The 14,760-nt window shown below is 44.1% G+C and overlaps 1 protein-coding gene across 2 annotated transcripts in view; it reads left to right on the plus strand.

Moving 5' to 3' along the window:
- The window catches only part of LOC119442727 (calpain-7), a 37,492-nt gene that overhangs the window by 21,329 nt on the left and 1,403 nt on the right, over positions 1-14,760 (plus strand). For both annotated transcript variants that reach the window (XM_037707717.2, XM_037707716.2), the window contains exons 10-18: positions 7-153; positions 783-1,013; positions 4,944-5,088; positions 6,508-6,607; positions 7,212-7,341; positions 7,410-7,485; positions 9,100-9,308; positions 11,051-11,193; positions 12,108-12,200. In XM_037707717.2, coding sequence (XP_037563645.2) covers positions 7-153; positions 783-1,013; positions 4,944-5,088; positions 6,508-6,607; positions 7,212-7,341; positions 7,410-7,485; positions 9,100-9,308; positions 11,051-11,193; positions 12,108-12,200 — 1,274 coding nt within the window. The remainder of the gene's footprint in view (positions 1-6; positions 154-782; positions 1,014-4,943; positions 5,089-6,507; positions 6,608-7,211; positions 7,342-7,409; positions 7,486-9,099; positions 9,309-11,050; positions 11,194-12,107; positions 12,201-14,760) is intronic.

Below are 14,760 nucleotides of genomic sequence, written 5' to 3' on the forward strand. Positions count from 1 at the left end.
TGTCAGGTGGTCATTGATGATTACTTGCCAATGGGCAAGAACTCAGAGATGCTGTGCTCGTACTCAAACAACAAGAACGAGTTTTGGGTCTCACTGCTAGAGAAGGCTTACATAAAGGTCATGGGTGGCTACGACTTCCCTGGCTCAAACTCTGTGAGTACTGATGTTTTTTGATACTCTTTATTGGTAGTTTTCTTCGGTGTTGTGCAAACTAGAGGCAATTTTTATTCAAGTTGAACATCAACACTGTAACGAACTATCGGAAAGAATGAAGTGAATCTAAAATTTGGTTGGCCACGCTTTATTTCACTGAGTATTCTGCAGTAATGACAAGACAGAATATGTAAGATCTAAGACATTATCAGTTACAGTGAAGTGAATATTGGTTGTCTTGGCACAGTATGTATTCTGGTCAAAAATATGTAAAATGCTTGGCAAGAGCAACCCAAGAGGGCAAATTCTGGATGCGCTTGTGCTTTTTGGCCTATGGCTTGGCTTGGCTGGCGTGGCAGCTTTGGCAAGGCAACATGCCGATCCCATGTGCTTACACTGATCGTATGGCTGCGAACCTTGTATGGCTAGTGTTTCTTTTTTTTTTTTTTCCCGTGTGTGTGTGTGCGTGAACGCACATGTGCTGAAATTTACATTAGTGTCAGTTTCTGGCAATGAAATCAATTGGAAATTGGCATCTGTGCTGTCCTTCTTGTACAACATTTTATTTGGGGCTATGCTTAATTTTGAGCCACCCTGAACATTTGTACGGCAACATTTGCCTGTTGCAGAACATCGACCTGCACGCACTCACTGGCTGGATCCCCGAGCGTGTGAGCCTTCATGGAAATGCGGACGCACCTTTTGACGCAGACGCATTGTTCAACAAGTTGCTTGAACGGCACCAACGTGGGGATGTGCTGGTCACACTTGCCACTGGGGAGTTGAGTGAAGCTGAGGCAGAACGGTCAGGTCTGGTGCCTTCACATGCCTACGCAATGCTCGACGTGCGCCATGTGCAGGTGAGTTCAAAACACTGAAGTGAACAAATGCAGCTTGGACTGCTCCGGACTGTCATAAGAGATAGCATTCTGTGATAAACAGTTAAACCTTGATTTAGCATAGTTGATTGGACCTGTGAATTATTTCATTAAATATAGAAGTTTCAATCAAAAGCACTTCGTTAAATCGAGAATTTCATAAAATTGGGTTTCACTAAGTAGAGGTTTGACTGTACTAACGAAGCAGATACTGCATTTACTACCTTAATTTCTGCCCTCACATAATTTGCACACCCATACTTTATTGCACACCCCTACAAGAATTCAGGATTGCCAGTCAGCCTCTGAAGTCTGGAAAGGAGTACATTTATCTAGGTCAATTACTCACAGGGGACCCTGATCATGAGAAGGAAATTTACAGAAGAATAAAATTGAGTTGGAGTGCATACGGCAGGCATGACCAAATCCTTACTGGGAGCTTACCACTGTCGTTGAAAAGAAAAGTTTACAATCATTGCATTCTACCAGTGCTAACATATGGAGCAGAAACTTGGAAGTTGCCAAAGAAGCTCGAGAACAAGTTAAGGACCGCACAAAGAGCGATGGAACAAAAAATGTTAGGCCTAACGTTAAGAGATGGGAAGATAACGGTGTGGATCAGAGAGCAAATGGGGATAGACAATATTCTAGTAGACATTAAGAAGAAAAAATGGAGCTGGGCAGGCCATATAATGCGTAGGATGGATAACCGGTGGACCATTAGAGTTACAGAATGAATACCAAGAGAAGGGAAGTGCAGTCAAGGACGGCAGCAAACCAGGTGGGGTGATGAAGTTAGGAAATTTGCAGGCGCATGTTGGAATCGGCTAGCGCAAGACAGGGGTAATTGGAGATCGCAGGGAGAGGGCTTCGTCCTGCAGCGGACATAAAATATAGGCTGATGATGACGGTGATAACTTTATTACCCAGTTTTATGAAAAACACATTTACTCGCATATTTTGTTTTCCACGGGCTGCCTTGCGTCAGTGCGGCACGTAAGGCAGGCTTGGTGTGTTTGGCCAAACAGCAAGAAATAACACTAGAAAAAAAAAAAAAAGAAGGTGGGTGGTGGAGGCGTGGAGTGGAAGTGATTACAACTACGTATTTTCTCCATCGAAGGCATGTGAAGGTGTAGCTTCTCTGAACACGGGATGCTCCTCTGTGGCCATTGTGTCATGCTGTATTGGTCAGTGATGTTTTCGTCTTTTGGTTGGGGATTCAGTGGTTGTTCTTGTGATGGCTTACTTTAACTACACGTATAAGTTCAAGCCTTGGGTCACACAATATGCCGAAGAAAATAGAAACTGTTCAACTCTTGCAGTACACTGAAGAGCATAGGTCCTCCAGTTTTGTCATGTCATCTGGTATTCTGGAAATCCAGGCAAGGAAGATAACACAGGAAAAACGGGTCCCTGCAGCAGTCTTATAGACGAGCGGAAGGAGGGTGACATGCTTTATGATATCAGATAGTCTGTCTCTGATGTGTAGGATGAACCTGTGCCAGCATTTGCCCGAGCACTATAAAGATAAGGTGGCTGCATTTCACCGTTTTGTGATAAGCATTGCACAAGATTGAAAACTTCATCACGTCCCAAGTCTGGAATGCAGACAAAACGCCACTGATGCCTCATGTGCCTTTGAACACTGCATTGAGCGAAAAGGACATCTCAGTAGTCATGATAAGAACAGCCAGCAGTAAAAAACACCGGTGCATGGTGGTGCTGGCCATGAACACTGATGAGCACAAGCTCCCACTGTTTGTTATACAGTTAAACCTGCTTATAACGAACCTCCATGTAACGAATTCCTGGATATAATGAAGTTTTTCTATTCCCCGCCGTTACTCCATAGAAGCACATGTATTTGAGACCTCTACGTAACGAAGTGGCAGCGGGAGACCCCCTCGAAATAACGAATTTTCCCCGCCGACAACCTAGAGATTTCGCCCCAAATTTTGTCATTTTTGCGCGAGCAGCAACCGGAAGCACCTTCTCCGCCACGACGGAATGCGAAGCGGCGGCATCGCGCTTGGTGCGCTCGAATTCACGGCGACTTTGAGGCGGGAGCACGTGTGCGTGCATGCGAGCATGTGCAAGGCGGGCCTGCCCGCATGCGTGACCTTTCCCGCTCCCTTCATTCAAACCTGATCCCGCCGCTTGCTGCAGCTGGCCTAGCCCGCCAAGCCGGCACTCTCCTTTTGAGTTGATGTTGCTGAAGAAAAAAAAACATTCTTTTTTTTTTCAACGTGCTGGCAGCGCCACTCTTTGGTTACTGCGCAAGTCTCTGCACTTCACCTGACTAACCTGACGCTAAGGGCCATTTATAGTCCGACGTAACGCGAGTGCGTGCGCGCATGCTACGTCACGTTGGCGAAAACGACCCCCTCTATAGTTGAGCACACCGGCGCAGCCAACGTAACCGGCGGCTTCCGACGCGCCCTGACGGGCCCTGCGCCAAATTGGCTCCTGACCCATTCGCGCGTTGGTCGCGCCGACTGCGCCGACCCACAATGCCATTTCGCGCGAAGAAATAAAGGCGCCCACGCCGCTTCGCCGACTGTCGCAGACAGCCGTTCAAAGCAGCGCGTGGGCTTGGGATCATTCTGCGCATGCTCTGAAGATAACAGCCGACGGCGCGCGCCTCGGAGTATAGAGGAGATGGCGTTTCGGCTGGCGCAGCGCAACTGGCGTAGCGTGACTGGCCACAAATGACGCTGGCCCGCGCGACGATAACGTTGGACTATAAACGGGCCTATAATATACGATGCTAAGACGCCATCAGTAAGCGGTAAGAATCGTGTGAATACGGTAAGCGTTTCTTTTTCGAATTTTCGTGCCGAACCTGCATATAACGAAATCCTCTTTATAACGAAGTTTTCGGGAATTTGTCAATTTCGTTATATCAAGATTCAACTGTATTCAAATAAAAAACATTGTTGAAATTGAAGGTATAAGGATGCAACCATATCTGTGTCCTTGAAAAAAATGGGTGAATGAAGCATTTATACATGATTGGCTCAACACTGTTTGGGAAAGACGACCGAGTGCCCTTTTGTGGCTGCCATCTTTTCTGGTCTCGAACAGCTTCAAGAGTCACCTCGTCGACGGCGTGAAACAAAAGCTGCAGGATATGAAAACGAACTTCGTTGTCATCCCAGGAGGCCTACATCAGTCCTGCAGCCCTTGAATGTTTCTGTTAACAAGCCTTTTAAAGACTGTGCGCAAGCTGTGCATGGAGTGGGTGGTCAGTGAAGAACAGTCTCTCACTCGCACTGGGAGAATAAGAAGGCTTTCTGTGTAGATGCTGTCTGAGTGGATTCTAGTAGTGTGGGACGTGGATTCTAGTAGTGTGGGACGTGGTCTCCCCCAAGATCTTGGTGTCCAGCTTGAAAAAAAAAAAAATTGCAAATGCTCCTAATCGAACTGAGGACAATGTCGTTACGACGCCATTAATGATGAAGATGGCTCAGAGTCTGCCATGTCCCTGGCCTGATTTCGTCTGGATGAAGTAGGTGTTTTGTAAAATAAAGACGCTTTGTCCTTGTGTTACACATGCTTTCTTTTTCTGCATATGTTGCAGATTGTGGCCTCTTAGGCATGTTATCAGGAACAAGTACGGGAAAACCCAGTGTAATTTGCACACACCATGCCCAAAGCCCCAAACTGAAGAAAAAAATTTCACATATTATGCAAATACAGTAGCCGTTAATCGCAGTGTGATTTTCCTGTTTGTTTTGACTTCGCCTCTGCATATGTTTTTATGTGTTGATGGAACATGCATTGCAAAGTTCCTCTGCTAATTGTCGTAATTCTTGCTTGGGAGTTTTAATTATCAATGGAAACCACATTGATGGCATTGTGGCTTGCAGTACAAGCAAAATCGCTTTGGTATCTTGCTATGTCAATTTCCAGGGTCGGCGTCTGTTCCTGCTCAAGAACCCCTGGAGCCACCTCCGCTGGAAGGGCCGCTTCTCAGAGCGTGACACCACCAGCTGGACACCTGCCCTGGCACAGGCATTAAAATATGACCCACACAATGCTGCCATGTTTGATAATGGTATGGCCATGCAGGTGTGCATACACAACATGCATCGCTGCACTCTTTACACTGCTTTTACTTATTGTCTAAAATTTATTTTCGAATTATGGTGTGGAACGTTGCTAAGGTGAGAACAGACATTTGATTGCTGTTTTGATCTGTGATCATGGGGCTGTATTATACAGTGGAACCTCATTGATACGATCTTCACTGGAACCAGAAAATAAACCATATTATCCGAAAATCGTATCATCGTATTACCAAATGCAACCAAATCCAACCAAATTGCATTATAAGGAAAAGAAAAAGAAATGTATTATCCCGAAAAACGTATTATGCAGAATCGTATCAATGAGGTTCCACTGTATAAGGTTTATTTTATTTGATTGTATTAATTTCTTGTCACCTGCCACATTGAGTGACTGATACTAGTGATAACTAAGGCCTCCCATTGTGCCAGCCATTAAAGAAGGGCAAGAAGAATAGAAGATTAAAAGCATCATTACATAATATGGCTCCTGAATTAGTGTGTGAGTAGGTCATAGGTGGAAACAGTAGAGGGTGGCAGTTTGAATCCATGTCATTTGTCTGGATGAAGGAGCTAAAATATTACTTCTGCAGTTCAGCATGTGCTGTCATTTAGGCATTAGCCTAGTAAGGTATATTTTTAAATATAAAACAAAAATGGAATTTTTATTGATGTAAGAAATTTCTGGAATATTTACATGCTGGAGAAATGGTGTCATAAAGGTAGATCAGAAGGGTTTATTGTTCTGTATGTGAAGCTCTAGCTAAATGTAAGTAATTATAAGAGCAAGCCAACTGCCCAGTCCTTTCATGTAGGACTGGGCAGTCCCACCAACAGTATCAGTCCAACAGTCTCAGTTCCACCAACAAACGAAATACTGAAACCATTGGTAGAATAATGTGCTAAAGAGCTTTTGTATGTGTGTCTAAACAAATTGATTCAATTTCTGCACTTTTCATTGAGCAGTCGTAACAAAAGTATGTATCATATGAAAACAGTGGATAAATACCACAGACTTTAGGACGAGTTGTGCATGCTGAACTTGATAGCATCTGGTGGTGTGTTGTTGTGACAGAGCTCAGTGCACATGTGTGTAATAGATAAGTACAATTCAGTGGAAAGACTCGAACATTGTTATCTAGACAAGCATAAAACATACAATTTCACACCTTTTTTCTGCAATCATATGCATTGAACTTCAAATAGGCATTCCATTCAAGTGGGCTTTTATCTGTTTAGGCTTAAGCTTGCTTCTTGGCCAGCTTTCCGACCCTCTTTCGACTACCTTACATCAATGGCACTATTACTTTACGCTCGTTTTCTTTGTGCTGATAAAACAAAGTTCATTGTTGAACTAGTTCATGTGAAATGTGTGCATTTATAAAGTGCTCTGAATTTTCATGCTACAGGAGTGTTCTGGATCGATTACGACTCTGTGTGCCACTTCTTCGACGTCGCCTACCTTAATTGGAACCCGGGCTTGTTCCAGTACACCTACTGCACTCATAGGCAAGGGTCCTCATAGAGCTCTACTTGTAGGCTGTGCTTAGTCCTTTTAATAGGCATACAGTGGGACTTGCAACTTAATTCTTTGACAGGGCTGTCTAAAGATGACACTAAAGTTGATGCTATGGGTTGTTTTTAAGTGCCGTCTTTTGGTATTTCCATCTCCTGAATTACTGTTTTATGTGTAAGTGTAAAAACATTTTGAACTTGTTTTGTACCCGGCACTTGAGCGTAAATCTGGCAGTAGTGAAAGAACTGCAACTCCACATAGAAATAGGAAGTAACTGATAGATAAAAGAAGTGAAAGAACATGCAGGTTACCCAGAACGTTCTCCAAAATGTTTCAGGTGGAGAGATAAGTGAAAATGTATTTACAAATAATTTACAAAGTATAGCTCAATAATCAAGATGGCTGATAGTCTGTCCTAAGAACTTTGTGTTATCTTTTCCCTAAAAGTGTCACCAGTGTCATCATTGTCATAATGTAATTCTTGCGACATCATGACACTAAAAGGAGGAAATAGAAAATGCACGATGAAAGTTGCACAGCATTGTCTAAGAAATGTTAATCATTACTGTCATTGTTTGCATTGGATCCACTCTGCAGGGCATGGAATGCTGGGACTGGCCCGGTCAAAGATTTGTACAACATTGGTGAGAACCCACAGTTTTCACTCGAACTAAGCAAATCGGGCTGCGCTGTCTGGATCCTGCTGACACGGCACATCACAGACAGGGTCAGTGTTCCTTCTTCGTTGATTGTGTAGGCCTCGTGTGGATTACGCATTGTGTATGGCCCCTGCAGGAGGACTTTGCGAACAACCGCGAGTACATCTGCCTGCTTGTGTACAAAAACAACGGGAAAAAGGTGTACCTGCCATGTAAGTCTATCTTACTTGCCTTTGCTCATACTGAAATCGATTCATCGAATTGACATGACGAAGCCTGCTCTACCGAGAACAACATTTTAATGTTTGTTGGCTGTATTAACTGAGTTAATTACAATTTGCGCCTTCTTTGAGAGTAAAATAATCAGCAGCCTCATTCTCTGCAGACTGTGCCCTGCCGTTTTTTTTCTTCTTTTTCCCTTTTTTCTTTTCCACTTGTGCGCACAGAATAAAATTGCGACTCAATGTAGAAGTGATTTGAAATACGTATGTCATACTCATTTGAGGTCTTACGAAAACACTAGCTGCATGTGTCTGCCAGTGTGTTCTCTCCATAAAGACAGGCATTTCATTTATGTATTAAAGAGCAGAATAAACAACATGTCAGCAGCACATGCAAGTCTATATAAATTTTCTGTGAATAAAACAGTGCGAACCGTCGGCAGTGTCGTTCTGTTAAAAAGCAGGTCTCTCTATTCTTCTTTGCTTCTGAAAGAATGTCGTTACCAACAATCTCTGAATGAAAATTGCACTGCAGTTTACAATGGCAACCTTTTGATGAACATCGCGAATGTGCCTCGGCATCTCTCTAGCAAATACCGTATTTACTCGCATTATGAACAAACTTGTTTTCCTCAAAAATATGTGCAAAGTTGGGGGGTGCGTTCATTATGCGAGGTAATATTTTGAGCTATATTTTTTCCACGGCCACCCTAAGCAAGTCGCAGTTTCACCCGAAAGGCGAACCATCGATTGCGATAGCAAATGCATAGACGGCTGCATGAAGTAAGGATAATAGCTTTATCGGCCGTTTAAACTTGCAAACATTCGCTAACTATGTAAATTAACAAGCATGGTAGCGCTTAGGCAAACATGGACACATCACACTTAATGACCGTGGACACCCGCTGTCAAAACGTTGACGTGAGCTTCGCGGCAGCAACAGTGAGCAAAGTGACCTTTGTGCTTTGTATCACTTCAACGCAAACTGAGCGGTGAGAACGGAGCACGTGCAAAGGTATCAGCCGCCGTCGCACCTAGACTGGGCCTTCGACGCAGATTGCTTTCAAGCTAAGGCGCGCATAGCTGCTCAATGCGCAGTTGATGCACCGCCCCCTCCCTCCCCTCCCCTCGGAGCCATGCGCGCAATGGAATACGGTGCGTTTCCTCCCCGCTTTCTTCCCTCGAACACAGGAGATAGAGGCGCGATCGTCGGCACCGACGGCAAAAATGCGCCTGGAGTGACCATATAATTGCTATCGCAATAAATGTAGGAGACACACGGTATGATTCGGCATCCGATGTGGCGTCCGATACAATCCTACCTGCCGGACACCATATCAGACGCCGAATTGTACCGTGTCTCTCCTACTTTATGGCAGCAAGTTCAGGGTGCGTTCATTAGACAAGGGAAAAAAAAAAAAACTGCTTGATTGGAAAAGTGGGGGGTGCGTTCATTACGTGAGTAAATACGGTGTGTAATAATATCTTTTCAGTGCAAGAGTAGTGGCTTCTTATCATAGGGAACTGTTTTGCAGAACAGTGAAGCATTGAACGTCTTTAACAAGTCTTCCTTTTGTATCTTTTTAAAATTATTCACACATGCAGTTGATCCTCCACCGTATCTGGATGGTGTGCGGATCAACAGCCCGCACTACTTGTGCAAGATGGTGGTTCCCAAGGGTGGGGACACCCGCTACACCCTCGTGGTGTCGCAGTACGAGAAGAACAACACCATTCTCTACACACTGCGGGCTTACAGCAGCTGCCCATTCCACCTAGCACCCATTGGGAACCCTTACAAATATGTTCGTGAGGTAGGGCTGCCACCAACTCAGTGATGTCCATCAAGTTGCCACAAAGTGGCAAAATGTATTTGATGTCCGCATAGCACTTTTGCTAATAATTGTTGGGTGCAGAGTTGAAGAAGCAAGATATAGATTGAGAAGGATACTTTTTCCATTTACAGTTTTTTAGTGGCTAGTGATTTAGTGATTGAGGGTTATTGCAAGGCTTTTGGGTTTTCTGTACGTGTGCATGAATCACTTTTGCCGACATCACTGGCCTCGGGATCAGTTTGGCGCAGTACCTGCAGGAGCGCACATGACGGGAAGATATTAGAATATAGGCTGATGGCCACCCCCAAAATTTTCAGTTCTTAAAACTGTTTTTAAAATGCTGAAAAAAAAAGGAAGTGTTTCGGCAAATCCATGTAGGAAAACGGAACAGCAACAGCCATGTTTATAGTACCATTGTAGCTTATTGGAGCACAGTGCCTTTAGCTCTGCACATGGCTGCGCAGAATTGGGTATGTTTTGCACACGATTGGGAGGTAAAACATCTGTTCACTGTGAGTGACTGATCACTGATACATGCTGTGGTCTCAAACGTGCTCTTGAGAGAAAGGAACGTTTTGGACAACACAGTAGTGAAACAGTCAAATGGCCATTTATTGTGCCTTTCATACACCAATGCCAGCTAGCCGAATTACTACCAATAGAACATGCAGATGGGCGCTGACGAATCGAGGAAGTCCGACTCACCGCGACAGGATATCGAGCGAATATGTTCACCCCCATGCTGGACACCAACCCCTAATCGTTCCCGTGTACAGTCACACGAACGGTGGTGCGTTCGAATGATCATGTTTGTCCATCCCGGTGCCCCGCTTCGAAGCATTACTCGGGACGGTCCCGCGAAGCGTGCCGGCCAATGTGCGAGACGTGTAAACACCGCTGACCCCAATCCAAAGAGGAAGAGGCTACTCCCGTTTGCGCCCGAGTGATTCCGCTGTTAGGTGGCGTTAGCAGCGCACAGCTCGCGTCATCTCTCGTACTATTCTGCAACTACACAGACAGAGCTACACGGAGAAGCCGGATTACAGGACACGTGTGAGAGTCAAGCATCCCCACAATGCACAGATATAAAGAGGTGCTTTCATTAGTCTGATTTTTTTGAAGGAACAAACCATAGAGGAGAGCAATGTGTTTTCGGCTGATAAGGGCCTTCCCCTTTGCTGTGGAAGAATTCGCATCAACAGCAATGCGACCAGCAGCATTTGTGCACTTCCTTGCACAACACCAAAACTTATGGTGCAAGAAATGTAGCACCACAGCCAAAGAGTGCTTCGGTGTGCTTGCATGTTTTGCACCATGCACTCAACCCGTATTGCTTGGAAAAGTAACAGTTCATTAGTTTTGCTGCATAGTATTTAGTAGTGATGATAAGGTCTAGGAAATCATTAAATATGTAAACACAATGAAAGGCACTGCGATATTCTCAAGCTGGGTTGGCTCCACAACTGTGCTGACTGTTGGGAGTCAGATGCACTGACCTCAAAGCATTTTGATGTAAGACAATAGGTGGCACTAGTGTTGTGTTGGGAGACAGCGTGAAGCAAGGCCATTATGCTAGCTTGGAAGCGATAGCTTTAAAAAATGAAAATATGTACTTCGTTGTGGGACATTACTTCATTTGGGATGCATTCACAGTTTATTGACTTTTAATTAAGGGTGACCCGGCCTGCAGTTGTAACCAGTTCTGCTTACCTGTTGTGCAGGAGAAGCACGGGTCATGGACAGCAGCAACGGCCGGTGGCTGTGGCAATCACCCAGAGACCTATGGCCGCAATCCAGTGTACCAGGTGTCTCTGCAGAGTAGCCATGACAACAATCAAATGCTTGTCAGCCTGAAGGGGCCGAAGTGAGACTCCACCCATCATATTTGGGTTCAGGGGGATGTTGAAGTGCTTTGCATCTTATGTGATCGGTAGACAGGTTGGCAGGCACGTTGTGATTAGTATCTGTGGCAAGAAGTTGCACTGAGAAGGTATTTGTTAATGCATATGTCTGTGGCATCACTACATTCTCTTTATGTACACAGTCATGATTTTTAATTGATCGTGTGTAAGGTCTGACATTTGTTCCATGCAAAGCTTGACTTGATGGCTTGCTCATTACCTAAAGGTTTGTAGTCTTCTAGTGAGATTTGTATAATACACGTCAAGCCTGTGCCTCTGTTTTGTTTAATAAACAGATGGGCTCCTATTCTAATCCACCTGCTAGCTCTAGCTGATGTAAAATCAGCTGTTCTATTAGGAGAGTGTGCTGTGCTTGAAATGTGTGAAGCATAAATGCAATACATATTCGCAGTAATGAAATTCATATAAGTTGGTCTTGCCTGCTGTTTTAATCAGTGCCCTTAGACATAACAAACATCCGCACCTGCTCTCGTGCTTAGTTTAATTCTCCACTATTAAGAGAACCAGGTCGTAACGAGACTTGATGGAAAAAAATTCACATGCAAGCTCACAAGTTTTTCTGTTTTTTCTTCACATAATGGAATGCTGGAAGCATTGAATGTTGTCCTTCCTAACTAAAGAAGGCGCTGCAAAGTAACTGGAGGTTTTTCAGACTTTTGCTTTTTTTTATATTCTGGTAGCATATTGGCATTTATTTCTTTTGGTCTAGTTGACAAATAGTAGTTTATAAAACGTAACCAGCTGAGTAGTCAGTACATTTAGCTCCACTACTTTAGTACATACTATATGCATACTATGCATTTAAACTAGTGCCTAATTGAGTCATGGCTGTTGTTGGATTTTTTTTTTTCTTCAGGCAATACCAAATTGGCTTTGATATTGTGACTGTCACTGTGAACAACCCATCATGTTCAGACTTCTTCGCTCGGAAAGGATCTGGAATGTTCAAGTGAGTGCTGCCTTTTATTGGCTATGTAATTAGTGGCCAGCTATTTCTGCATAAACAAGCAAGGTGTCTTTTGTTGTTGTACATTAAGAATAGTCCTATAAAAAAAACTTTAGGCGACCTTAATGTTCCCTTTAAGTGTCTTTAATGGTGCTAGCCCCTAGACCTTAGGTTAATGCACGTCCTTCTCCTACCACACCCAGAGGAGCAACTGACGACGTGTCCTAACGCACCGGCGGAGCGCACTTGTGGACACGAACAATGAATGGCTCATACCTCCTTAAGCAATGGCTCATAACTCCGTAAATGCGGCCTCCCCATTAGGACGACGGAAGAGAAGTGAAATTCTACGCTGGAATGATGAGTGGCAACGGAGCCAGCTGTAGAAGAAGACGACGATGACGAACGCGTGAGCAGTGGCATGAGCACGGTCGTGCGTTGCCAACGAGCCAGCTGTGGAAGAAGACGATGACGCTCGAGCCATTGCTGATGATAGTTAATCATCATAATGATGAGAAAGACCTGACAGTTCATTGGCCTGTTCCTTAACTAAACTTATGCTCCTATATCATATCTATCCTATACAACTCTTAACTTGAACCATAACCTCCTTTTAGATGGGTTTTTATTATTCTGACGGTTTTGGAGACACCTCAACTTCCGGTTGCCTGAGGCTGACTTCCAGTGTGCTCGTTGAGAAACATAATGTCGCTAGGTGCTAGTGCTATAATATGTGCTAAGCTGCACATTTGGTTTGCTTCTGCCTGCACCGTCTTCAAGAAGTGGAGCTTCAATGGAGCTAATTTTAATTGGAGCCTAGTCAAAGAAGTACTGCAAACTAGAGATACACTGCCGATAGTGTGAATGTGAGTTTTACCTTTTGCTTTTATACTGACATGATAATTTGGACTATTCATTTTATTGCTTTAAATGACTGTCTTAGATCTCTAAACCCTAAAAAACAACTGTCAAGCCTCACAGCACCCTAAATAATTTAATATGATAGATTTCCAATGACCATTTTTTGTTTCATTTCTACTATGTTGTGACAACACGGCATAATATGTGGTCATGTGGGAGCAGGATATTGCGACGCTTTGACACTCACTCTGGCTCGCTTGGTCACCTCCTCTATTGATAACGCTTATTGAGGACCAATGTAGCAGCATAGCAGACAACTGTGCGAGCTGGAGCAAGTGTCAAGACGTCCCAATGTCTCCCACACAACCGCTTTCTGCACCATGACATCACGACACATGTTGAGTTGAATCAGTGGTCACTTCATCTCCAGCGATCATAAAGCAGTTTTACATATTATCTGAGAATACATGCGAACATTGAACATCCTTCTTATTCAATCATGAACGACATGACCGCTGCCACACTCTTCCATAATCGACCTGCAGCGAGGAAACCGTTCTCTTTATGTGTAAAGAATCTTAGTGAGGAAATGGGTGTTCCCGTATTTGAACATCGTCCTATGGCTCCAGTGAAACTGTTACCGCCGTGGCAGTGGCAGATCATAGAGTGTGACACATCGTTTGTAGAGATGACTAAACATATCAAAATGCATTTCCTAGAACTCCAGTCCAAGTACTCGTGCACAGAGTTTTACACAGATGCTTCTAAATCACATGCTGGGGTATCTTATGCAGCCGTCGGCCCATCCTTCTCGGAATCCGGTGTACTTCATCCGGAAACAAGTATCTTTACGGCTGAGGCCTATGCACTATTGTCGGCTGTGAATCATATTACGAAATCAAAACTTCAAAAATCAATTATATTTACAGACTCCCTAGGCGTCGTAAAAGCCCTGATGTCACTCTGCAAACACAAAAATCCTGTACTTATTGAGCTCTATTCCACTCTATGCAGAGCGTATATATCTAACCAGTATTTCATCATATTCTGTGTGCCTGGCTATAGAGGCATCGAGAACAATGTGCTAGCAGACCAGTTGGCCACATCAACTACTACATCACAAGCTATTAATCCTGCCGCTGCTATCCCTTCCACAGATCTGAAACCTTTTTTGCGAAAGAAACTGCGAAGCCACTGGCAACGCTTGTGGAATGCTGAAAGCTTCACTTGATTAAACCACAGTTAGATTTCTGGCCCCCCATAATGAAAACACGACGAACTGATGTCCTATTCTGTCGTTTCAGAATAGGACATACATATGGCACCCACAGTTTTTTGCTGACTGGTGATGAACCACCAACCTGTTTTAGATATGGTGAGAAGTTGACCGTCCTCCACGTTCTCCTGGAGTGTCGGGAAACCGAAACAGAGAGAAAGAAGCATTTTCCTCTAGCATACCGCTATCATGTCCCTCTCTATCCCGTTATGTTTCTTGGTGAAGAACCGCTTTTTAACACCAAAGCAGTCAAAGGTTTCTTGAACGATGTTGTGCTAAACGTTATTAGCCCAATAAATTAGTAGCACATGCTCTCTCCAAAGGATGCTGCTGTAATAGTAGTTTTGTATAGCCCATGTTTTCAGGCCCTTGTGTTTCAAGGGCTCTGTTTAGGCAGTTGTGCTTCTTGCCAATTTTTTGTATCTG

This window comes from Dermacentor silvarum, chromosome 2 (genome assembly GCF_013339745.2).
Source record: "Dermacentor silvarum isolate Dsil-2018 chromosome 2, BIME_Dsil_1.4, whole genome shotgun sequence".
NCBI classification, from domain to species: Eukaryota; Metazoa; Arthropoda; class Arachnida; order Ixodida; family Ixodidae; genus Dermacentor; species Dermacentor silvarum.